The following is a 24,830-nucleotide window of genomic DNA, read 5'->3' as shown; positions in this document are numbered from 1 at the left end:
CCGGCAGCACCAACTTTTTTTTTAATTCAGAGAAATATCGCTTTCAGGAAGAGGTGCAGTCGTGATGCTGAATACAGAAGGTTGTGTGAGAGGGAGGCGAGGTGTGGGAGGAGGTATTCTAATTGAGCTCTTAAAAAGTGAGATTTGTGGAGGAGAGTTCATGGTCAGACTCATTCATAGTCTAAACTGTAAGCACATTTATGTGGATGGTTTCTATTTATATGGATAAGGCACACATGCACACAAAATACCCAAATATATTATTTTATTGCGTATGTCAGATAGTAGACAAGTATACATACAGTCCATACATTCTAATTACATACATTCTAACAGTGTTGTAAAGACAACATACAATATATAACATCATAAATAGAATAAATTATGTTTATACTGTGTTGATAATAAATACCATGGCAGCATGTTAACTCACCACACTTAAAATTCATCAAATCAGTTCATTCATATTTTGAGAGGGTGATGAAATCTTCTTCTAGCCACAGTAAGGTGGAACCCACGGGTACCGTCTGGACCATGGGGGAACCGCAGAACACCATGGGGAACATACGAGTCCCCGTTAAACGCCCTTTTAGCTGCTGCGACACCCCGACTCTGCCTGACACTGTCCTCTACAAAGGATGAGTTGGGGGCCTGTATGACTGCCAGCTTGCGACGCTGCACCCACGGACTGCCTGTGGGGGTGGAGGCTGGATTTTCAGAGGATTGATCTTGGCTTCTTCGTCTGCCCAGCTCGGGGCTTGTGTCTGGGCTGCCCCACATTTCCGAAAAGAGGAGAGGGGAGACCCTGGGCCCTGGCAGGGGTGCGTGGAGGACCCTAGGGCTGGAGCGAGGGCTGCCCCAGGGGCTGCTGCCGAAGCCCCCCACCACCTGGCCACTGAAGAAGCGGGGCACGTGAAGAGGGGACGAGGAGGCAAATTCGGACTCAGAAGAGCTGTAGGCTGAGGAGTCCTCAGCACGTGACTGGAGCTGCTCCATGCGCCTGTTGAGGATGGCCATCCCCTTACCTGAAGTCCTCTCCTCCAGTGATCCCACAGATGACCCGTCCTGACTCATCTTCTTCTTCTTGGAGCTTCTGCCCACCAGGACCACCTTCACAGAGGTGTCAGGCTGAGTCAACTCATGGTAAGCTTTACCTGCCCCCTCCAGCTCTTCATACTCCACCACAACACTCTCCTCTGTGGATAACTCAGGGTACCTGTAGCTGTATCTCTGGACCTCAGCTGGAAGTTCTCTCCCTGGTCTGTTTACCCTCACAGTGCTAATGGGTCCAAAGGGTTCTAAAAGACTGATGGCTATTTCTATGGTGCTACGAGGACGGGGGTCTGAACCATCTATTTGATCAGCGTTTGCTGCTTCACGCACACTCAGTTCAGAAACGTTCCAGACCAGCAGAACTTTACTGGGCACTTGGGAGAGAACTGCGTCTGGCACTGGCTCTAATCGTCGGACTTTGTTTCCTTCCTCGTTGACTTCCAGTTTGGTGGAATGGCGCAGGGCATAAGCTGTGGAACGCCAGTCTTTGGTAAGCTGTTTCATCTGAAAGAAATAAAAAAAACAGTTTTCAAGATGATTACGTTCATAAAATACGGTTAAATTACCCAATGAGGTTCGCGCGATTACTATTACTGTTCAACTGTTTCTGTTAACCTACAGCTTCTGTTAACTATTTATTTTAACCCACAGCTAAGTTCATCATAAAACAGTCTACCTTTTTGAAGGAAGTCAGCAACTTGATGTTCACATAGCCCATCTTGTTCCTCCTGACGTGTTTCAAGAGGAAAGCATCTTTGGCAAGATTCTCATCGGATAGATAGTACTCTATCTGCTTCACCATCTTCTGAATCAGATCCTCGTCGGGAATTGTCCATTCATCAATATCTATATCGTCATCATTTTCGTTGAAAAAAGGTCTGCAGGAGAATCTGTGAATGATATCATTACATTTGTAATTTGTTTTAATACAAATAGGCTACAGTCACTCAAGAAATCAAGGATAATAGTTAGCCATGGTAGCCTACTACACTACATGAACGATATTATACTACCAATACAACAGTTTGTATTTATCAATTAAATCATTGAGATTCATTAAGTTTGAGATACAGCTAGAGTAACGACTCACTTGCCATCACCATCCTGGCAATCCATTCTGTGTCTGAGGAATAGTCTTTGCTGTTTGCCTTCCGTAAATTAAAAGACTGATCCCACTTCTATCAGAAGGTATCAGAATGCCCAGGCATCGCTGTCTGCTCGACTATAAATTGTGTGCCTACTTCAGCTGAGAGGCTGGCATTCAAGCCTGCCCAATCAACATTGAGGGGGCGACAATGCGAGAAAAAAACGGAGGTATCGCCATAAAAGGTTATATATCTGAATCTGCAGACCGTGTACTATTTTTATTTGCTTTCAGCGAGATCCTCCCACGCATAGGCTACATTTACCAAATCGATTTGAGCCAACGCAGGTAACACGTTCGTCTTTTGATAATACAAGGGTTTTAGCCCACTCGAAATATAAATAGCCTAAATGTTATATCGCATAGTTGAACTTACAATACCCTGACAAGTTTGGGCATTAGGGATGTTGGACACCTTTATATAGTGTCACCAGGGGGAGCTTTGTAGCCTACAATGAGGTTCGACCCGGCTCTTACGTGTTTGTGTCCGGGGCATTTTGGTGGTAAATTGCACGTGAAATTATCCACATGAATCATACAGTTCAAATTTGTATGCACAAAATAATATGCCATTTTGCCTACACTGTGGAAAGGCTGTGACCAAGTTCAATCATCGCTGCAAGACATATCAATTGAGCTTAAATAAATAAATAATAATAAACAACAATAGTTCAGCCCAACAGAATTATTGTGAATTTCAAGAATCTTTTTTTCCTCATATGCATAGCTTGTGTGCATTCATACATATGTAAAACCTCCAAGATGAACTATGTTTTGGTTGGGGTACATCCTCAAAGTTGGGTGCACATTAATAACAAATACAATTCACTCTTTGTGTGAAGTAGCTGCATATCTGTCTGAGATGAAAACATGAGGCCGAAAACCACAATTTGTATCTTTTTTCCCCCCTGTAGACAAGAAGAGAATGTACGGTATGCAGTCTTCTCAGTAGCACAAAGGATGCTCTGTAATCATACACATGGAGGGAAAACATCAACAACATGTCCACTAAAGCAAGTGCTCCAAAGAAACAGGAACTTCCTCTGTCCAAGGTGCCAGTCATGACTTTTAAACACTACTTTTTTTTTTATTAGATCAAGTGCCACTAGTTTAAATCTTCCTTTTGCTTTGCCTCTTTTTTAGGAGAGACACAAAGAATGGCAGCTGGTGCAAGATGTGATTGTTAGATGAAGATGTTAAGATCTCTCTTCTGGCGATTACCACTAAATCTAACACATAACATATAAACTTAAGTTGTCCTTATTATGTTCTTTAATTTTTGTACATTCCAAGATCAACCAAACAAATCGACATTATGCAAGATAGCTGTGATTTGTAACTTTTGATGTTCTTTGAAGTAATACTCATACATTAAAACCATCAGCACTTGAGAGGTCAAGTATATGAGCTGCCAGAGGGTTCTGACTTATGTTTGCTGAGAGGCCTTCCTCAGACATTTGAAACAGGTCAATGATAGGTGAGTGACAGGTTTTAAAAGTATATACCTAACTTTTCTCTGGGAACATTCGTTTTATGTCAATGGGAAAAACTGGTCAGAATTTTAGTAACAAAGATTCCTTCAATACAATGAGCATACATATCACAGCCATAATTAAATCAGCGAATACACAGCTAGATGTTTTAAATGAATGTTTAATTATAAATGCTTATTAATACCCCAATAACTAGTCTATAACTTGTTTATGTCGATAGAGCTGTTGGAAGTTGAGAAAATGGTCAATTACAGGCCAGGAAGAGAACAAACCTCCACAGAAATGATTGCACAAGTCAGTGGCTTTGAACGAAGGGTGTGTGTGGTGTGGGGGGCTGGGGGCGTACAACTGAGAAGCACATCTGCAAAACACAGCCTTCAGCCTCAAAAATGCAACTACCCTGTAAGCCAAACCTGAACCTCCCAACTTTGCAAAAACGTGTTTCAATAACTTCACAACATCTGATCTATGGTTAATTGCTTGATTAGTTGAAGTGAGGGGTGGCTTGATCAGGTTAATATAAGGCATTACACACATTCTCAACACATTGCATTTCAATTTGATGCAACCATGCCTCAAAAATGCGTGGAGGCTGTTCTGAAATGGAAACATGCCAGACCCGTTTCCAGTGGTGGTGGCTCCATGAACAGCAGTTTCAAAAGGGAGTGGCAAAGCTTCAGCAAACAGTCGTTTGTTTACACCTACCCCCACCTTTACCATTCTGGTTCGGAGACAGACAGCATCTTGATTTATTTCACCTGAGAAAGAGCAGTTTGACCAGATCACAGGAGTCAGAAGGGCTGAAAGGCCTGGAACAGAATGCAAGCACAGCCACAGTGTAAGTTGTAATTAGTGAGGAGGGCTTGGTATGTTGCCTGCAGGGGAAATGGAAAAGTTGCAAATGGCCACCGCGTAAACGTAAACATCACACTGTAATCTCCTTTGAGATTAGTTTTAAGGGGATTAGGGATCTCTTTGCATTGTTTATTGTAAGTTGCTATATTTAATATTTAAAGGAATTTATGTTATACCTTTACTAATACATGCATAAAGTTTACATGGTGGTTGTTTTTTTCATCAAAGATGAAAGGTTTGACTCACACTTGCTCCCTGATAAGCAGTTCAACTAGAGGCATAACAAAAGTAAGCTTGCTGTAAACATTCCTGTTGAATACCATATGTTTTGTGACGACAGTGTCTTTTCAAGGGTTTATCTGTGAAGGGTTCCTTCAGGATGAGAATATCAACCTCACTGTGATGTTCAGTAGTGTGAAAATCACCCTCACCTTACACGAAACATAATTGATCTGTGATTCCATAACCCCCCTACCCCTTATATTTATTTATATTTTGTATGTTTATGTAATAATTTAACTTAAAAATCACAACACGGCATACCTTATTAATTGCTATTAATGAATATTGGTCAGCAAGAGGTTAATAATTATCAATAAAATGTCTGAGCCCTTCAACCAGAAATTAACTGTACATTTGTTAGTGTATCAGGTGATGTTGTTGTGGTTATGGGCTCAGGTGAGTTGCTTCAATATCTGAAATTTTCTTAGTAGCCTACTGATGTTTAACACTGTGGAGTGGACAAGAGAGGCAAGAGAGTTTGATGTTCTCTTCTCCCAGTCCGGCTCACTTCTCTCTTTGACATTTCCTCCATTCTTCAACACTTTGCAACGCACAGCCTTACATGTTATCCAAGCGCTCTCTTGTTGAAGGTGGTGTGGCCTGCGCAAGTTGGAATGTGTGGCTTTTCCCTAGTCTTATAGTTTAACAGTCATGTAGACCTTGCCCATAAAATTGAGAGTTTAAGGCGCGGCCTAACAGTTGGGTCGCTGAAGAAAATGGTGGTAGAATTGCCTCTGGCTCAACTACATACATGCTTTAAAAAAAAAATAAACAAAAAAAAAACATGGAACAAAACAAAACACAGCATTCCAACAGTGTAGAATCTAAATGCTACACTATGCAGTAGGCTATCTAAATAATAATACAATAATGCTGTTTGCTTGTTTTTTAATGTAACTTACTGTACTAACTGTAGGCTACAGGAATTTTGCTTTAGTGATCTGTTTACTAAAAATGTTATCACATGAGTTAAATGTCAAACTTTTTTTTTTGTGCATGATTTGTTGGCTACCAATCAACTTCAGTATTAACAGTCTACCAAGAAATGTATTTGTTAAACTTAAATCGTATTACAGGAACATGACACGTCTGGGTTAAGTGTCAACACCAACCACACCAGCGTTCGCCATCTGGCACTATATGCCCTCATACGTTACCAGTTGGGCTTTTGTAAGCGGACGTCTGCACATAGGTTACACGTAGACTCTCCACTTACTCATCCACACAAGTGCTCTAAAACTGTACCCCCATGCATTTTTTTAGTATCATGATTCATGGTCAGAACTATAAAGATAATAGCCTACATCTAATGCCGATGACTGGAGCCATAAGGGCTATCGTAGTTTTTTTCACGTTAGTATACAAATTAGATATATATCAAGGCGTTAACCCGAATAGTAGCATACACCACGTGTTGTTATTTTGGCGCTATGTTGGACGCATTCCTTCTATTTTGAATTTTGTCTCGAACGCTCGAGTTGAAACGAGTCATTGCGTTTCGGTTTCCCATTGGTGTATGTCGGTCACGTTGCAAATTGCGTCGCGGCCATATTAGTCAAGCCCATTCTTTCATTCTGTTAGGAGACAAAGTGCGGCGATTTCATGGGCTTTGTGGCTTTCTTGCCTTTTCGCAGTTTCTGTTACAGCCAGCTTACAAGTGTGTGTTTGGTTGTAAGCTAGTATATGTTTAACTGCGTAATTCCAAATTTGCATTAGGAAGAACAACTGCTCGCCATTACAGGTCAACTTATATCTGGATTGCTGTATTTAACACGTTTCTTTTAACCATAATTTTGCTCTGGTCGTCTGAATCAATTGTTCGCGACGCGACATCTGTTTTACATCCGTTTTTAGGAGGTTCTATTGGGTGGGCTATTTGCCATTTTTTAATATTTGGCCTACTTTTAAATTTCGAATCAGCATTTTTGTTTTACAATGGCGACCGCAACTTCGACTCCGGCCGGGCAAAGAATAAGCTCCCGCATTGCCGGCAGCACTCCTCTGAGCCCCACGAGGATTTCCCGGCTGCAAGAAAAAGAAGAGCTCTGCAATCTGAACGACCGACTGGCCATTTACATCGACAAAGTCCGAAGCCTTGAATCCGAGAATAGCGTTCTCCATTTGCAAATCACCGAGAAGGAAGACGTCCGAAACCGGGAGCTTACGGGTTTGAAATCATTGTACGAAACCGAGCTCGCTGACGCCAGGAGATCCCTCGATGACACGGCCAGAGACCGCGCGAGGCTGCAAATCGAATTGGGAAAGATCAAATCCGAGCATGAGCAGTTACTACAGACGTGAGTGGTTTATACATGCCATGTGACTATTCATTTCTGCAGACTGATTTGAAAAACATGCGTTTCTTGTGATTATTTTAGCGAGAGCTATTTCTTCGCTCAAGCCCACAAGATATATTGTATCCAGTCAAGCAGGTGTTGAGGTCGTAACGTGATACATGTATCAAGTTGACTCTTAATATGTGTTGCCACATTTCCTACACGTTGCTTATGGCGCCATTTACACTGGTAACAACTAGAGTCCCGCGTTTGTGATGTTTTCATTTGAGTCAAAGACCCCCTCCCCTTGGGTAAAAAAGTTAACCGCTTAATGGCTATATTTTAATGCATTTTAGTGATATTTCTCTTCATTATGTAGAAGAATTTCACATCAACTTATTTTTTTGTGATGGAGAAGATGCAGTGTAAAAAAGTAGCTATTCAATGTTAGTCTATGCATGATTGCAGTTTTGACTTTTCCAAGAGCCACACCTATTGATAGTACTAGCGCATGGGGGAGGGGCGAGTAGGCTACCTTAGTCCATTCCTGGCTGTTTAAATGGAATTTAGTCAACGCCCAACTGCACAAAAGTTAACCCTGCATGCCATTTATGCGTTTGTAGAGTGTACACAAATATACATTAAATACAATATATTTGCCAATTATAGTCTATTTCTTTTAACCAAGTTGTTGGGACGTTGCATTGGTCAGTGTAGAGATTTTTTTTCTTGACAGCAAATAGTAGTTTCGCAATTACTTTAAGTCTTGTAGGAAATATTTACACGTTACCATGGCTGCTAGAGGAAATGAATAGTGTTACGTAAGGTTAAGGTGTGCCTCCCTTGTCCAGTAAAACATGCACCTGAAAGTAATTAGTAGTGAATGTTCTTTAGATCCCCCCCCTCTTGCTTACCTGGTAGACTACAGAAAGTCAAATTTAGTAAACCCTTCACTCTGACAGTGCATTGGTCACCCCCTTCTTACTTTTAAACTTTCTGTTCAGATTTTGAGCATCAGACATCTCAGAATGGGTAGCACCTTAAATGTAGGAGAACTTAAAAAAAAAAAAATCAAAGTACTTAGTAGGCCATAACCCTGTTCTGAGAGGCGGCCTGGTGGGAGTTTTTCAGTTCAGTCCTCTTCAACTCCCAGTGCTCACGTGCAACCACTCCACTCCCATGGATAATTCCTTACGCTGGTCACATGAGATGTTGAATGAGGAGTCACTCTCGAGTACATGAATGTCAGTCTTTGGACACTCCTATGTATCTACTAATGACTGATGCCCTCCATGTGACAAATAAAATTCAGCAAAGTGAATAAACCAAAGGCCCCTACTGTGACCCAAGGCCCCCTTTCTGTGGCGGCATTAAGCCGCTCTAACTCCTCCACCATCTTAAATGATTAGGGGCATGCTTATAGCCCAATTTGGTGATTGTAAGGCTTTAACTTACATGAGTATTTACCAAGTCAGTGTAAACCTATATAATAGTCCTCCACTAAAAAGAAAACATTTTGGTTTGCCCTTCCCCTTTATGTTGCCATAAACAGGCAATTGAGAAACTGTCAGCATGTGTGATGGTGTATCTTATTACAGTAAGTATTTTAGCGCAGCAGCTCCAAAGAACAGCATTGTCTGTGTTCAGTGCAGTAGATATCATCACAGATCATTTGAATATTCTCATGAATGAAGGTCACTACTGACTTGAAGCTATTTACAGTTAGTTACAGAATCTACTACATATTGTGCTTCTGTGACTGGTAGGTTTTGCTTTTAAATTTCATGGGTTCATAGATGGTTTCATTGCTTAAGCCTAGTCTTTTTATTTAAAGAAACTTTAAATAAAATCAAAGCTTTTATGTCACCTGTCTAATGTTGTACTTGTAAATGTATGCCTTGAAGTCACTGATGCTCTTTGTATAATCAGTTTTAATTTGAAACAAAACATTTTAACAAGCTCAAACATGTGGAATGTGAAGATTTTGTGGTATTAATGTTTATCTCACCTGGTTAGCTTCTGTCACTCATGTTCCTCTGCACAATTTAAATTTGAAATGATTATTGCTTGGCATTCTCTGAATACCAAGTCACACTCAGTAACATGGAATGTGACATCTCGCAGAATCACCCTGCAGGTTTAGCCATGACCTTTTGCAACCCCAGTGCGCACTGTTTGATGCTGGCCGCTCGCATTGACCACACCCATAGGACATCCATAGCCGTCTAGAGTAGACGAATGTCAAATCTGTGTTGGGTAACCACATGGTTGAATGCAGTTTGTCCTGACAAGTCCTCTGTTTGTCTTCTCCTCTTCCGCCTGTTGATTAGAGTCTCATGTCTGCTAATAAGAGGGTGGGCTTGCGGTATCACACTAAGTGGCTCAACTATATGCCGAGTGGAGCCTGCTCTTTCTGACAGCTTGCCTGCTACTAATCTGATGTCTGCTTGCCACCCCTCATAGAATTTTGCAGTCGTAGTGTGCCTGTTTGCAAACTTTGGCCGTGCTACAGTGCATCTTTGCACAGCTATGCATACAATTCAGCTTTCGCTGAAAGACTTCAAAAAGCGGAAATTCCTCTGTAACGTGCCCTGAAGTTGTGGACACACCACTGATCGTCTACAGATGAGCGCTTTTTTTTTACCCTCTGAGCGCCAAAGCCAATGCCTCCTCAGTGTGTGTTCCACTTTTCTGCGTTCCTCTCCTCCTTCTCTTGGCCTTGTGTGCTTGTGCCACCCCTCAGCACCACCAGTGTTAGTAACCACAGAGAGTTAGTGGGGGAGAACAGGCAGGGGGGGTCTGACCATTGATTGACTGAAGCAGCAAGCTTGGCCACAACAGGTGGGCTTTATTAGACAACGGCACCCACTGAAGCTCAGGAGCTTTCTTGCGTGTAGTCCTAGGCCTGCCCCCCCCCCCCCCCCCCCCCCCCAAAAAAAAGCAAACTAACTAATATCCTGTTGATTAGAAGTCTTTCTATTTAACTCGAGCACGTGTCGTCAGACTGCATTGTGGTAAATGCGGCTAGACTTGCTTATATACTAACTTAGCCAAAGTGTTTTAAGTTGCCGTCATTGTTAACTATGATGTCAGTTTAATGGATAAATGTTTATTTTGAACAGGGGGTAAAAGGCTGGGAATGAGAGATCCTTGGTAAGCCTTTGGCCTGGAGACTGTAACTACATTGCACTCAGGATGAAGGCAGAAGTCAATTTTTTTTTTTGTCTTTATAAATTTGTCCTGCCTGTAAATAATGTCTCAGAATGACCTAGTTCAGTGCAAAATAGGGTGGCCCTGCTGTCAGGGTGGACAGTTGTCTTGCATGGTGGCGGTAGACCAGCATCGGGTGAACATAGAACAGACTCTGCATTGAGTAGAGGAGCAGCTGGGAGGTGCTGGAGACGTATAGTGTGACTCCTGGTGGCCCAGCTGTTTATACACTCTTTCTCCCTGAAGGGGGGGGAAAAAGCTCTTTGTTTGGTTTTTAAGTCTGACTGATATCTGTAAGTAGAAAACATGTGATCCTCAGGATCTGCATGTTGCTGGCAGTGCAGATGCCATTTTCTATTAATTTATTACATTTTTGTTTTGTTTTGACAAGCCTCCCTCTTGTCTAGACTTTAAATGCGGACATATAGTGAGCCATCATGGTGTAAGCAAGAAAAAGAGGTTGTCATTGTACAGACACCTGAAAATGAAAGGATTGCATGAAATGAAACACTGCACCTGTGAAATGCAAGTAAGCCTTGGAATGTGTGTGTGTGTGTGTGTGTGTGTGTGGAAATATCCAAAGAATGTACGTTTTGATGCTTTTGCTTTGACCCTTATGTGCAGAGCCTTGAGGCCTTGTTCTTGGACCTCAGGAGGACTGCTTGCGAGCAGTAAAGGAGGGGGTCAGAGTAGCATTACCTTTCTCTCTTCTCCCCTCCTTGTTAGTCTGTTTTTCTTGCAGCTGTGTGTGAAATCCCAGTCATACCATTGGCATTCCTCACATTCTGTGCTCTACCTAGACTCTGCTGGGACCCGCCTTACCTCTGTTGCCTCTAGCAAGAAAAAAATAGGGGCGGTGCAAGAGAATGATACGTTTCACTTTCACCATCCACCCTTTATTCAAAAAATGTTAGGCCCCTTCAATAGTCAATCTCGTGCTTCCTCCCCCCTGCGGAAGCTGCTAAGTCAACACTGCTAATCCTACAAAGGCATGGAATGCCATAATTCATGTATTTATTTATTTTTAAGCTGGATATCTTTGCGTTCTTTAGCATTTATCTCGGGTAATTGAACAACACTGTTAAACTGTGTAGAAAACAATTTGGCCCCATAGGCTCTTTTGCAACACACATGGTGTAGCTAACCTGGGAAATCAGTGAGGCGCCAGTTGGAATCCCATGTGATGGGAACCCCTGGCTGGATGGAGTCGGTCATGCGTTATGGCATTTCTGCGCTGTTCTCACAGCATAAAACACATATCTGCGCTTAAACAAACCGACACAGCCTCCCACATGGCTTCTCTGAACCTCTATGCCCTGTGAAAGCCCAACTGTGAGTCACATGAAGGCTGCAGCGTTTCAGCGATGTGGGTTCATGACCTGAAAAGGCTAAAAAAAAGTCTAGACCACTGCTACACTCTCATAGTATTCGCTCCCCGTTTTAGATTGCTTAAATCTTCAGGCATAGTAATGCAGACTGTGTGTGTCCAGGGAACTGAGCTGTACTGTGTTCCTATGTTCAAAAGCCATGTTGCTTCTTCCACATGGATGAGCAGAGCGTTCTGTCAATACAAATCCTCCTACCCCTAGCCCTGTCCATGGGTGGGGAGATCAATTAGAGCCCCAATGTCCTCTTCACACATGTTTGGTGCATACTTTAGACAGGCCAAGCCCTGGCTTTTGAACATAGGAACACAGTACAGCTCAGTTCCCTGGAGAAAAACAGCCCAGTGTATACCCAATCCCCCCCACACACACACACTCACTCCCGAGGTCCCTCACATGAGCAAGTTTCAGTTGACCTCTCCACGGCAGTACCTCATCCTGTGCAGCACTTTTTCCTTTCCCTCCCTCAAAGTTGCCATTGTTTCTTCACAGGAAGCACTTCCCTGACCCTTCCGTGGGCTTCTGAGGCGTCACCATCGGCCAGTTAGTTATGGTTTTAGGCCGGGCTTCCTCATGGTGGAGCCCTTTCCACAGCTGTGTGCTGTCTCTGGACAACCTGCGGGGCAACCTGCTGTCTACCCTTTCAAATGTTTTTAAGATGAACATAGTTGAATTGTTGGTATGACTGAGGACATGGTTTCAAGCTTCCTGATGGAAAGTTGTGGTGTGGTGTATTCTGCATTGAGCAAAGACCTTGTTATGGCAGACCTTTTATTGATTTAATGAGTCGATGCATGGAGACGACTTGTTGCTCTTGGCAGGTTTATACTGGTTCTTATCTCTCCCATTATGCCTGCTTACCACGCCTGTCAAGTTGTAGTAAAGCCACTGGATTGATGGAATCATTAGCCTCTGTATTGTGCCCACAGATCTTGTCAATAGCCTGCATTGTTCTCTGTAGGTCACACCTTCTGATGTTGTCTGATGCTGTCAGTAGCTGTCTCACTGTTTTTGAATATTTGGTTGACAATACTCGACATTAATGATCAAGACCCTCACTGGCTATGCAATCCAGCTATTGATTTAAGGACTTTGCTGAGTATGTTGTTATGGTGTATGATGTTGATTGGTATTGTCAAATTAGTGGGTGGAGCGTGGACTTCTCAGCTTATAGAGTAGTTTCAGGGAGACCCCTCCCCCCAGTTGCCCACTAAATACTTCTGAAACAGAGGACCCCCCCCCCAGTCAAATCTCCTTTTCGGTTGTTAGTGTACCTGAAGTCCACTATTCAGCCTGTACCATGTCTTCTGATCCCCTTGTTGAGCCGTGTGTGGATGACCGTTATGGTGATGGCTGCTCTTGTCCACACAGCCAAGCCAAGAAGGATGCGGACCTCACCGGCACCCAGGCCAGGCTGAAGGATGCGGAGGCTCTGCTCAACTCCAAAGAGGCGGCGCTGGCCACTTCGCTGACCGAGAGGAGGACCCTGGAAGCCGCCATGGCTGACCTGCAGGCCCAGGTCCAGGAGGTAAGATGCAGAATATATACACACACACACACACAAACATGAAGGCCCAGAACTGTATACAGTATATGAATACACTGTCTGCTTTGTGACAAACGAACAATGAGCACAAGTCAAGAGTTTTACTACCTTTTAAAGTGCTGCAATTAGGCTCTACAGATAATCTATCTAGCTTGTCCTGTGTTATGCTCATAATTTCTGTAAAGCTGTTTGTTGTCCTTGATGTGTTATCACTGACCTGCATAAGAGATTACCTTTTGTATCATATTTTGTTTTAATCATAAACGGGGCAATATCACTTACAGATTCTATTGCCTTTCAACAATTTATAAATGGAACAGAAACGCCCATTCTCAAACACTTTAACAGGGTTGAATTGTTCTAGAACTTTTATCACATCTCAAAACTGATTCCATTTTAAAGTGTTTATGAAGTCTAAAGCTCTCCTCTCCTCCTTTCTCTTCCCCTCCTTCTCCTCAGCTGGACACAGGTCTGATTGCAGCCAGGAAGCAGCTGGGCGAGGAGACCCTGCTCCGTGTGGACCTGGAAAACCGATGCCAGAGCCTGATGGAGGATCTGGAGTTCCGCAAGAACATGTTTGAGGAGGTGAGCCTCAAGTCCCGTTCCCTTTTTCTTGCAGGTAGAATCAAGGACCCAGCCACAGAAACCACCCCAGGCTTTGTCTGAGGTGACATTTACCACCTGCCACTAATGATTCCTGTGAATGAACAGACCTGTTCTACCACCCTCACCAGACAACCTGTTTTTTTCCCTCTCTGGCACCTTTCTGTTCTACCTGTAGGAGCAATAATTTGTTTAAGTAAACCACATTATTATTTGTATTATAGTTCATTGTACTTTCACCAAGCCACTGTCCATAACACGGCTTTTGGTTGTAAAGGCAATGTTCCTGCTGTTTGTGGTTGCATGGTTGAAGATTGTTTATATTATACCTGTAAAACTAAGTGTTGACTTTAATCAAATGAATAATCAAAAACACTCATAAAAGATGGATATACAGACCTGTACAACAAAGGCCTGTATACAGACATTAATTTTAGGCCTATGTTATTGTGTTGCTTCAGTTAGATCATTACTGTAAATGGATTAATGCTGCACCAGTGTTTAGCTTACAGGCTGAAATGTCGATTTCATTAAGCCTCTTCCACTCACAAACTCATCTGGGACACTGCCTGTAAAGTTGACTTAACAGGCTGATCGCATCAATGAAATGCTACGCATATGATGAGCTCCCCAGTCCCTTTATCCTCCGTGTGTGTGTGTGTGTGTGTGTGTGTGTGTGTGTGTGTGTGTGTGTGTGTGTGTGTGTGTGTGTGTGTGTGTGTGTGTGTGTGTGACTCTGTGACTCTTTTGGGAGGCCATCCCATCTGATTAGCACTCGATGAGTGACTGTTGCCCTTGCTGACCTGAAACGGGCTCTGCTGATAAAGCTGTGAAGCTGCAGTCCTTTTGTTGTCCCTTACTCTGGCACGCTGCTGAATGAGCTGTATTAGGCACTTTGTTGACTGAAGGTTTTTTTTGTTCTTCCTTTTTTTTTTCACTCCCTCTCTCTGGTTTCCCCCCGATCTGTCTCATATGCCTCCCTTCAAACTTTCTACTCTCTCTCAAAAACCTTCTTTCTCTCTTTTCCTTTTGCTCTGTCTTTGTCCCTCCCTTTGATCTTTCCTTTCCACTTGCTTTACACCCTCTTTCTTGGCCTTCCATTTTCTCTCTCTCTCTCTCTCTCTCTCTCTCTCCCTGCTGTAGGAGGTAAAGGACACCCGGCGCAGGCATGAGACGCGTCTGGTGGAGGTGGACTCGGGCAGGCAGATGGACTACGAGTTCAAGCTGCAGCAGGGGCTGACCGACATGCGGCAGCAGCAGGAAGAGCAAGTCAAGCTCTACAAGGACGAGATGGAGACCACCTATGTGGCCAAGGTCAGCAACCTCCTTCACACGCCCCACATCAATACTACATTCAGCTTCAAAAATCCACTTTAATCAAGACAGATCAGGAAAATATGTAATGGTCTGTTGACACATTAGAACACACGCTCATAGAAGGTAGCAATCAATGGAATGTCTAAGGTTGTGAAATTCTAACGTATCAATATGGTCACGGGTACCGATTTTCTCTGTGGTGTCCGGAACTCCACACACTGGACGAAGTGCAAAGTTTGCAGACGGTCCATTTAATTGATTAAACAGAAAGAACTGATCCACCACCATTTGGTCACTCATGTCCGAAAGGGTTCTTACCGGTGGAGGCGAGAGGATAGACTTTAAGGTACGACCCTTATATGCCACCGGAGGCCATGTTTTTGTCTTTCCTGTGCTGTAGTTCCTCCTGAAGTGCCCATATAATAGCATAGCTTTTTCTAATGATGGTTCCAAAGTCCGTACACACAGATTTTGCAGTGAGGAAAATTGACTCATGTCTCAATATGTGGTGATCACAGTCCAGTCAGCAGCCGTTCATTCTCATAGGCAGGCTCTCACTCAGCTAACGAGTGCTGATTGCACGTACATATCTGTGCCCTTTCAGCACATGGGGGGGGAAGAAACTCACTCCTCTGTGGTTGAACTGGACACTTGGAACTGAAGTTCTTGAGAGATGATTTTGGAAGAGCATTTAAAGAGACACTTCGCCAGGGTTGAGCATTAAACGTCTTCACACCTCAGCTGAGCTAGCCATGTGTCAATCTATTACACTCTCTCTCTCTCTCTCTCTCTCTCTCTCAGCAACAGTGTAACATTTCCTCTTTTCATAGTGTCATGCAGGTTTCGTTTCTCTGTGTTGATGCCTAAACCCACTGCTTTGTGTGTGTGTGTGTGTGACTGCGTGCCGTTGCAGCTGGAGAACGTGCGTATGTCCTCGGAGATGAACAGCAGCGCTGCCAGCATGGCTCGGGAGGAGCTGAAGGAGTCTGCACTCCGTGTGGAGAGCCTGGCCGCCCAGCTGTCCAGCATGCAGAAGGAGGTGAGCGTTCTAGTCCTCCGTCTTCTTATGTCCTCCTCCTGTCTGTTCCCTTATTCTGCTGTCCAGTTTGCTGTCCTCTGTCCCTCTTCCGTCTTGAGATATTTGTTTCTTTCACCTTCAGTAATACCCCCCTCCCATGAATTTGTCCTTCACGTCTTCCGCTTGCTTTCATGTTTTAAAAATACATTTTATCAGCCATATCAACTAGCTGTAGTGAACAGTTTTAAAGTCTTTTTGCAGCCTCTCTACTGCATACTATTTTTAACATCTCTCGCAGTTTTGTGCAGTAGTCAGAAACTGCAATGTTTAATGTACATCTGCAGTAGTGAGAAACGGCATAGTTTAATGTACATCTGCGTCCTTTTCATGGCCGACTGTGTATGGTAACCTTGGGTCATGTAGTTGATGGGGAGTTTGCGTCTCGCCCAACAACTGGGTTTCCTTCCTCAAACTCGGTGGAAGTGCCAGTTTCACTCTTATGTTCTGACTCAAACCTGATAAGGAGGTGTGCATGGTCACTGGCACTGGGCTTCTGAGAAGTATTGCTGTAGAATATTGCTATTGCTATTCTGAACTGGATTGGATCTGGATCCATGCCAGAGAAGTTCTGGAGAAGTTCCCAGTATTGCCAACTCTCTCTTTTTTTTTTGCTGGGAGACACGTGCTTTTCTTGTCTCATGCTAGTCTTCGCCCTATGTAAAGCGTCTGAGTATCTAGAAAGGCCTTATATAAAAATAGAGTATTATTATTATTATTATTATTATTATTATTATTATTAGTGTGCAAAAGAATGCTACTGACTTCAATGCATCCTGCACCAAAAGCGCTATTGCTATTATTGTACGTATTTAACGTCAGCCTTGAAAGTCACCACAGTTTGATAACTAGGGTGTTCTCTAACAATCTGGGACACGTGTGTGTGTGTGTGTGTGTGTGTGTGTGTGTTAGTGTTAAATAGCTGACTAATTGTGGTCCATCTGTTCGTGGTTATCTAGTGCGTGTGTGGAGAAATTGTGAGATCCTGTTGGTTCTCAAGAAATCTGAGTCAGAGACAGGAGCAATCGCAGCAGCACTGTCAGGAAATTACCCTTCGTGCTCTGCAAGGATGTGTTATGTAGCTTAATATAGAGGCCCATGAAGACCTCACACAAGCCTGTGCGTTAGATTAAAAAAAAAAACATTTTTTTTAGAAATGACCCATTGGACGGTGTGTGTGAGTAGGGGCGGCCCTAGCACATTTGGCGCTCTAGGCGAGCTTCACTCCTGGCGCCCAGCCCCCCCCCCCCCCCCCCCCACGAAAACGGAAAACTTTCAAACGCTATTTTGCCTTGTAAGACTGCAATTATTTCACATGAACACAACAACGATCGCAGCAAATAGACTGTGTTACCGTCACGCACCTGTATAAACTCAGTCCCAACACAGTACAACGACATGCAATAAGAACAGTAAGGAACAGGTACATCGTTAGTTCATCATCACACATAGAAAATGATGCGCCCGTCGCAAGGCATTATGGGGCGACTATGCCGGCACGTTACAGTATGTATTCTCATTATTTGTTAAATTTAGCTTTGTGGCGAAATTTACTTTTTCGCTTCAATGTCGTTAAAAGAATAAGTTAATTTGAGCTTAGGCCTACGTGACATTGTTGGAGGAAATTTGTTTTGTAATTAGTTGCAGCAGACGAGGCGCTGTTGAGCGGCTGTTCCCATAAATCCATGTTAATGTTCGTCATTCACAATAATGTTTGATAACCCCCTGAAGAAGTTGTATAAATTTTTTCCCACATGTTGTCTATCTGCTCATTATACACTGTTTCTCCAAAATTAGTTTGATCTCTGAAATACTGTGTTCATTAGTGTTTTCATGATAACATATTGTAGCAACCCTTAATGTGTATTGTACATCATAAGTACATATGCCTACATATGCATTCATTTCACCTGTCTTTACAACGGTAGAGAGAGCAATTTGGTGTACTCTATAATCCGGCCCGTCTAATCATGCAAGCCGTTCTGTCAATACCAATGAAGAACATACCCCTCCGTTTTTGATTTTTGGCTCATATACCCTAATGTTAGATTTAGTTTCTTAATGTCAAAAAAATTGGTTGGAGATATAGAAGGGGCGCCAATGTATGCGTCCGGGGAAAAAAAAGAAAATTATTAATGTGTTTTTTTTTTCTTCTTTCGGGCGCATTATTTGGCGCTCCCCCTCTAGATGGCGCTCTAGGCGGCCGCCTAACCCGCCTGTAGGAAAGGCCGCCCCTGTGTGTGAGCGTTACGAAAGAGTTTCCTTTGAGCTCGAACTGCACTACTTGCATTTCCCATGTTTACCGTGACTTAGCTGAGAAACTCATATGGTGGTGTGTGTGTGTGTGTGTGTGTGTGTGTGTGTGTTTGTGTGTGTGTTTCAGACTCTCGGTTGGCAGGAGCGAATCAGCGAGCTGGAGAATGCCCTGTCTCAGGAGCGTGACATGAGCCGGCGGATACTAGCCGACAAGGAGCGCGAGATCTCTGACATCCGCGCCAAGATGCAGCAGCAGCTGGATGATTATGAGCAGCTACTGGACGTCAAGCTGGCCCTGGATATGGAGATCAACGCCTACCGCAAGCTCCTGGAAGGAGAGGAGGAGAGGTGAGGGCGGAGAGAGAACACACACACACACACACACACACACACAGAGAAATGGATAAATATCTCTCCACTCACTCATACATTTGCACTTGTCATTGACTCAGAAAAGGAGGATCCACATTTGACTGATGTGCATGCATGGAGATGTGCACACAAGCTTACCATTATTCTTCAGTGAGGCAGTGGACTAGTGATTTCAGCTCTCTCCCTATCTTGCTATAATTCGTTAGACAGAGGTCTGTGATTTAACTGTTTATACCCCAGTGACAAATACTATTTTCTGATTGATGAAGTACATCTAGTATAAAAACTTTAAAAAGATTCACTCTTCTTTATCAATGCCCTGGACATTTTGATTGGTAACCATAACTTAAACTACCACCAGTGGCCAAATAATGTCATCCTTGCTTTAAAGATCCCCTCTAGAGAAAAGTTAAGAAAGTTCAACTAAAAGCTTTACTATTCTTTTGGCTCACGCTTTGGCCGGTTACAATGCATCACATAAATTGCTTTGGTGGCCACCCAGAATATGGGGGTGGGCCTTATCTGGCCTGTGGTCTGTAGTTTGGGGACCACTGCATTATAAAGAAATTCTGGAATAGGTCGAGGAAACTCCGCTCCACTTTGTGTTGTGGTGTTTGCCTCCGCCTCACCCAATATTTTTGTATAACCCTGGCGGCTGTTATCCCTTACAAAGTACACACCTTAACCTTCTTGCATGAAACAAAACAAGCAAAGGTGAATCTGTTCCCATAGATTTGTGTTGTGCACACTTTAATGGAGTAAAGTGGGAAGGATCACGTCTAGACACACTGAAAATACGCCTGTTGGCAAATCACCAGAACTGCAAGAAAGCAGAAAAGAGAAATTTGCCTAGAGACTGGCGCGTGCACACACACACACTCTCCAATGCTCCTTTGCTTTGAAAGAAATTTGACAGCAAAAAACCCAGCCCTGTATACTTGGTTGCATTTTGCAGACTTGCAGACTAAACTGTTCTCTCTCTGTCTGTCTGTCTCTTTGTCCCTCGTTCCCTCCCTCCGCCCTCCAGGCTGAATCTGTCCCCCAGTCCATCGTCTCGTGTGACTGTGTCTCGGGCGTCCTCGTCACGGAGTGTGCGCACCACACGGAGCAAGCGGAAGCGCGTGGACGTGGAGGAGTCGGAGGCCAGCAGCTCCGTCAGCATCGCTCACATGGCCTCGGCCACTGGCAACGTCTGCTTCGATGAGCTGGACGTGGACGGCAAGTTCGTCCGCCTGCTCAACACCTCCGAAGAGGTGAGTGATCGCACATACGCTTATACACACTCACTCCTACACACACTCCCGCACTTGTACACACACTCACGCACTGTACGCATACACCCGCACACAAACTTTTCACTTTCCTACACAAGACCCGAGAAGAGTCCTGTACACACCCCCGCAGTCTCAAACTTCACTCATCTTTCTCAAAGTCTTGTGTTGGAAAGTGATCACACACACACACACACACACACACACCGTGTGGAGAGACACGTTCTATTTTCCATTGGAGGTGAAAGTGATCTCACAAGCACTTACAGGACATCACAGAACTGGTTGTGATGTGAGGCACACATGAGCATGTGCCGATCGGGAAAACAATGTGAGAAAAGAGTGTCCGCATCACCAAGACTCAGTAAGGAGCTTTGAGGCTCTATGTTGAGTGTTCTCCTCTTTTCTCCCGATTCTCAAGACACTCGCCATATTCTTAGACACTCATATCAATTCAGCTCTGCATGGGGGGGGATGCAACAAGCAAACCATGCAGCGTTTTAATGAGATGTTTGACTGGTGACCGTTGTTGCCTTAAACCTAGTGTAAGGCTGTTAGCCCGTAGGCTCATTCCTCTGACTGTAAATATGAGTGCTTTCTGGGAGGGGTTGTTCCCCAGGGGTTTCCACATAGCGTTGACATTTGGTTCGCATTACCACTGGCAGGTCCCCACATGCTCTTGTTCTGTCCCCTCCAGCTGTCTGCACCCCATGTTTGCACCATAGCTAGCTGTGTGTGTTTATGGCGTTTTGTCTTGCTGTCTTTCCCAGGACCAGGCCATGGTGGGGTATGAGATGACCAGAGTGATCGGCGACACCTCGGCCACCTACAAATTCACCCCCAAATACGTCCTCAAGGCTGGGCAGGCAGTCACTGTAAGCGGCCCTTTTATCCCTCTCATTCTCCTTAAGGCACATTTGCCTCATTAACAAATCATGCTTTTTTTCCTAAGCAGGTATGACTACTTTTATTAGCCAGTTATGAACCAGGGAATGATCACATGTCATCCTGTATGAAATCGTTACACAGTACTACTAACACTAGTTTAGATAGGATTATTCACAGTTTAACATTTAATATAAATGTTATTTCCTGAATCAGTTATTACAACTAGAATAGGGCTACAGCTGGTCTGCGTACACTGTACTGATTTTACTTAAAACCATCTTTTTCCTGGTGGTTGAGAGTCTTTGGTTGGAGGGGGTTTGTAAGTCTGATATGAGGTCAGTAGTGAGTGAAGTTTGTGTTTTTGGCAGATCTGGGCCTCCAATGCTGGAGTGGCCAACAACCCTCCCACTGACCTCTTGTGGAAGGGCCAGACCTCCTGGGGCACTGGAGAGGACGTGAAGGTGGCGCTGACCGACCCTCAGGGAGAGGTATGGCCATTGCACACTTTCTGTGTGTCTGTCTCTGTTGGTTTTTCTGTTGGTCTTCTCAATCTTTTGCGTGCACACACACACACACACACACACACACACTGTCTGTTTCGTTCTGTGTGTGAAAGACATTCTCATTCCTTGTCCACGTTTTTGCATTTATATTTGCATATTCTCTCCACATTCAAAAGCACTTTTCTCTTTTTCATGCTCTTGTACTTTCAAGTATATAGCAATATACATATCTTAAACCTCTCTAAGTGGATTATTTAAAAAGCAAAATGGACATTGACTGAGCTGCCTCTTAAAGGCTGACTTGGACGCTTGTATTTCCTGCTTGTGTCTAGCACTAGTCTAACAGGAAGCCAGGCTTTCATGAGGGGTGACGCCATCACAAGAAGTGGTCAGTGATGCCTCCCGGGAATGGGGAACAGTTGGCTTAGTGAAGAGGGTGGATAAATTGTCAGATTATCAAATTTACGAGAAAACAAAGCAAAGATCATCATGGGGAAAGGCCTGTGCTTAATGTCATTGCGACAGAAGTGGCCAGAATTGAAAATGGTGGAATCTCAAACTTCCCCTTTATTTCATAGTGTTGAAAGAAAGCCTTGTTCATTAAAAGAAGGTTGTTCAGGAAAGCGTTTGGATCCATATCTCTGTACCCACACTTACCATAGGCATGCTTAGGGTTGGGAAGGATTCAGTTTGTTGCAGAATGGGTGGTGTTCGCATTTTCACCAGCAGAGGTCAGCCTTGTCTTGCACAGCCCACTAATGTGAGTGTGGGTCTCTCCCTCTAACAGGAAGTGGCTGTGAGGAGTACGGTGTTCAAGATGGCCAGTGCTGAAGGCGATGAGGAAGACGACGAAGACGAGGAGGAGGAGGAGGAGGAAACCATGGAGGTAATAGAGGAAGATCTCTTCCACCAGCAGGTACACCTCCAGAGGATTTCTGCTGCTGCCACTGCTCTCTAACCTCAGCCACCCCTCAGAGATCAGAAGACTCGGATACAAATCTGGGCCTGATTCGGGCCAGATGCGATCCAGAGTCCCCTGATCTCTGTGGGGTTTGGCTGGCTCTCGGCATGAATTTACTAACCCATAATGCAGAGGCTCTGCACAGAAAATCCAGTTGGAGGGTGCTTTTGTTGTGTGGTGGATGTATGGATACGTGCTGGTGGTAGTAATCATGATTTATAAGTGTTTTAATTGTGATCAGCATAGTTATTGCCTCACTTTCATAATGTCTGGTGTGTTTTTCTTTGTAATTCTAGGGCGATCCCCATCCTTCCAAGAGAGGTTGCTCCATCATGTAATCTCATCAAACCACCTCCAGACCGCTCACCTCTTCCTCCAACAACTTTTACTGCCAGCTGCCAACCGCCAACCCTACCATCACAGAAATATTTTTATACCTTTTTTTGTGTATTGTAAAAAAAAAAAAAAAAAAAAAAACGTTTTGGTGACTACGTTTTTATTTTTGTGACTCATGATTTCACAATGCTAGGCTTTGTATGAACCAAATTATTATTTCTATAATTATTATTATAATTATTATGATTTTTGTTTTATCAGAGGGGAGAACTTTTTTTATTTATTTTTTTGTAGCACAAAAAATTGGAACATCTTTACCAGAGGCAGCTTTGTGAAATTGTCAGTTCCTCCAGGTGCTGTGACTAAAACACTTCTCAGTATCTTAATTTCTACTCTCATGAAGAAAACCTAGGATTTTAAAGTGTCTTTTTAGAAAGAAAGAATTTTTATAGGAGCTTTTTTTTTTCTCTCGTAGTCTTAGAAGGTTAAGATGTTGCGTACAATATAGGACGTATTTTACATGCATGTGAGTGAAAAGGAGAATAGAAAAAAAAATGTTAAGTAATTTTTGTATTATATTATTATTTCACCTAATTGAGCCTCCATTTTACCAAGAGACAAAGAAATCTACAGCTGTGTTTTGTTTTAGAGGACAGCTAAATTGATTGTGTGAATAACACAAACAACTTGATACAAAATGTGATCTGTGCTGAATGTGTGTCTCTCACCGCCAACTGTACACAATAACCGTACAGAAACGCAAATGGAATATGCCTAAATTAGTCATGTGTACCACAGACCTGCACATTGTACTGTACGTCTCTAATGGCCACTGAGACGATAGCATGATTTTTTTTAATTTTGTATTATTAATTTTTTCATTTGATATTCATTGTCATACTCCACTGTACTGGGCTGAAGGGACCCTCCATTAAGATTTGGTAGGGCTTCTTGCAGGCCATCTGAAGTGTGTAGCTCCTGTTCAATATGATTTCAGTAGGTAAACATATGGATTTCTCCAGTCTACTCTGAAAAAGAGTTCAGTACCTGGACCCAAACTGTACCTTTACTGTCTGTTCCTAATTCTCAGAATTTACACTGTCTGCAACGGATCTAACACTACAAGATTATATCTGTCTTCTCGTGCAGTCAAGAATAAGGGATGGACTTTATGCAATAAGCTAAGGACGCTGACCTTAACCTCTCCTCGAATCCGAGGTCTCAAGGCTGGAGATTTCTGAGCTTTTGATTGTATGCCTATTTGTCTTATAAACACTGCCGCGTATTACTCCTTATGCCTATTCAATTGAAAGGTTACCATTTTATTGGGTCTGTGGGTAGGTTCTTTTGTCAGGGTATCACTTGCATGAATTTGATTTTGTTTTTTTGTTGCTGTAACCATAACATTTAAAATTCTAAATAAAGTATCGTTTTGTCGTATTTCCTATGTTGTCTGTGCAGTGAACTCATTGTGATTACAGTGTAAATATTTGACTGTTTTTAGTGAAGCTAAATATTCAATTATTGGGAATATACATTCAGAACTTACATCTAGTAAAGCCTACTCTTTTTTTGGCTGTTCAATTTGCTGGATCTTTGGATGAAATGTGTTATTTTCTTTATACGGGTACAGTTAACAAGACATTTTGCATTTGCTTTTTTTGTTGGTGAGCTCTTGTGCTGGACACAAAATTCAGGTGAAAGCGCCTATCACTAGGGTATAACACTGCTGACAGACTGTCCCCTTGGCTATTTAATGGTCTTCACAGTGATCGCATACTGAGCAGTCACTCTTAATACATGGCAGTCACCCAAATCGTATGAGGAGTGTATGTAGGAGTTTAATAGGTTACTGGTTGCATTGACTACGGGATTCTGTCTCGGTCACACAACATTGTGTTTAACTATTTACCTGACTAATCTCAGATGCAGACCTGTGAAGAAGCGGCCTACGCAACACTCCGACTATGAATGACGAATATCCCATGTGTGTGCGATGCACAT

General features: G+C 43.3%; 2 protein-coding genes across 2 annotated transcripts; one reads left to right on the top strand and one right to left on the bottom strand.

Moving 5' to 3' along the window:
• Positions 1–462: 462 nt before the first annotated feature.
• On the bottom strand, positions 463–2,306 carry LOC308372233 (la-related protein 6-like; the record flags this gene model as incomplete). The annotated part of the gene is made up of 3 exons (XM_080847372.1): positions 2,144–2,306; positions 1,730–1,943; positions 463–1,557 (listed from the first exon to the last, which is right to left on the bottom strand). The coding sequence occupies exons 1-3, from the start codon at positions 2,167–2,169 to the stop codon at positions 463–465; spliced, it is 1,335 nt and encodes a 444-aa protein (XP_080703498.1). The 5' UTR covers positions 2,170–2,306.
• A 4,122-nt stretch (positions 2,307–6,428) lies between these two features.
• On the top strand, positions 6,429–24,260 carry lmnb1 (lamin B1). The gene is made up of 11 exons (XM_080847658.1): positions 6,429–7,124; positions 13,070–13,226; positions 13,704–13,829; positions 14,991–15,161; positions 16,078–16,203; positions 18,623–18,843; positions 19,895–20,120; positions 20,909–21,013; positions 21,395–21,514; positions 22,317–22,415; positions 22,787–24,260. The coding sequence occupies exons 1-11, from the start codon at positions 6,763–6,765 to the stop codon at positions 22,826–22,828; spliced, it is 1,755 nt and encodes a 584-aa protein (XP_080703784.1). The 5' UTR covers positions 6,429–6,762; the 3' UTR covers positions 22,829–24,260.
• Positions 24,261–24,830: the final 570 nt, after the last annotated feature.

This window comes from Sprattus sprattus (genome assembly GCF_963457725.1).
Source record: "Sprattus sprattus genome assembly, chromosome: 11".
In the NCBI taxonomy this organism is placed as follows: Eukaryota; Metazoa; Chordata; class Actinopteri; order Clupeiformes; family Clupeidae; genus Sprattus; species Sprattus sprattus.
This window is presented reverse-complemented; position numbering and strand designations above follow the sequence as displayed.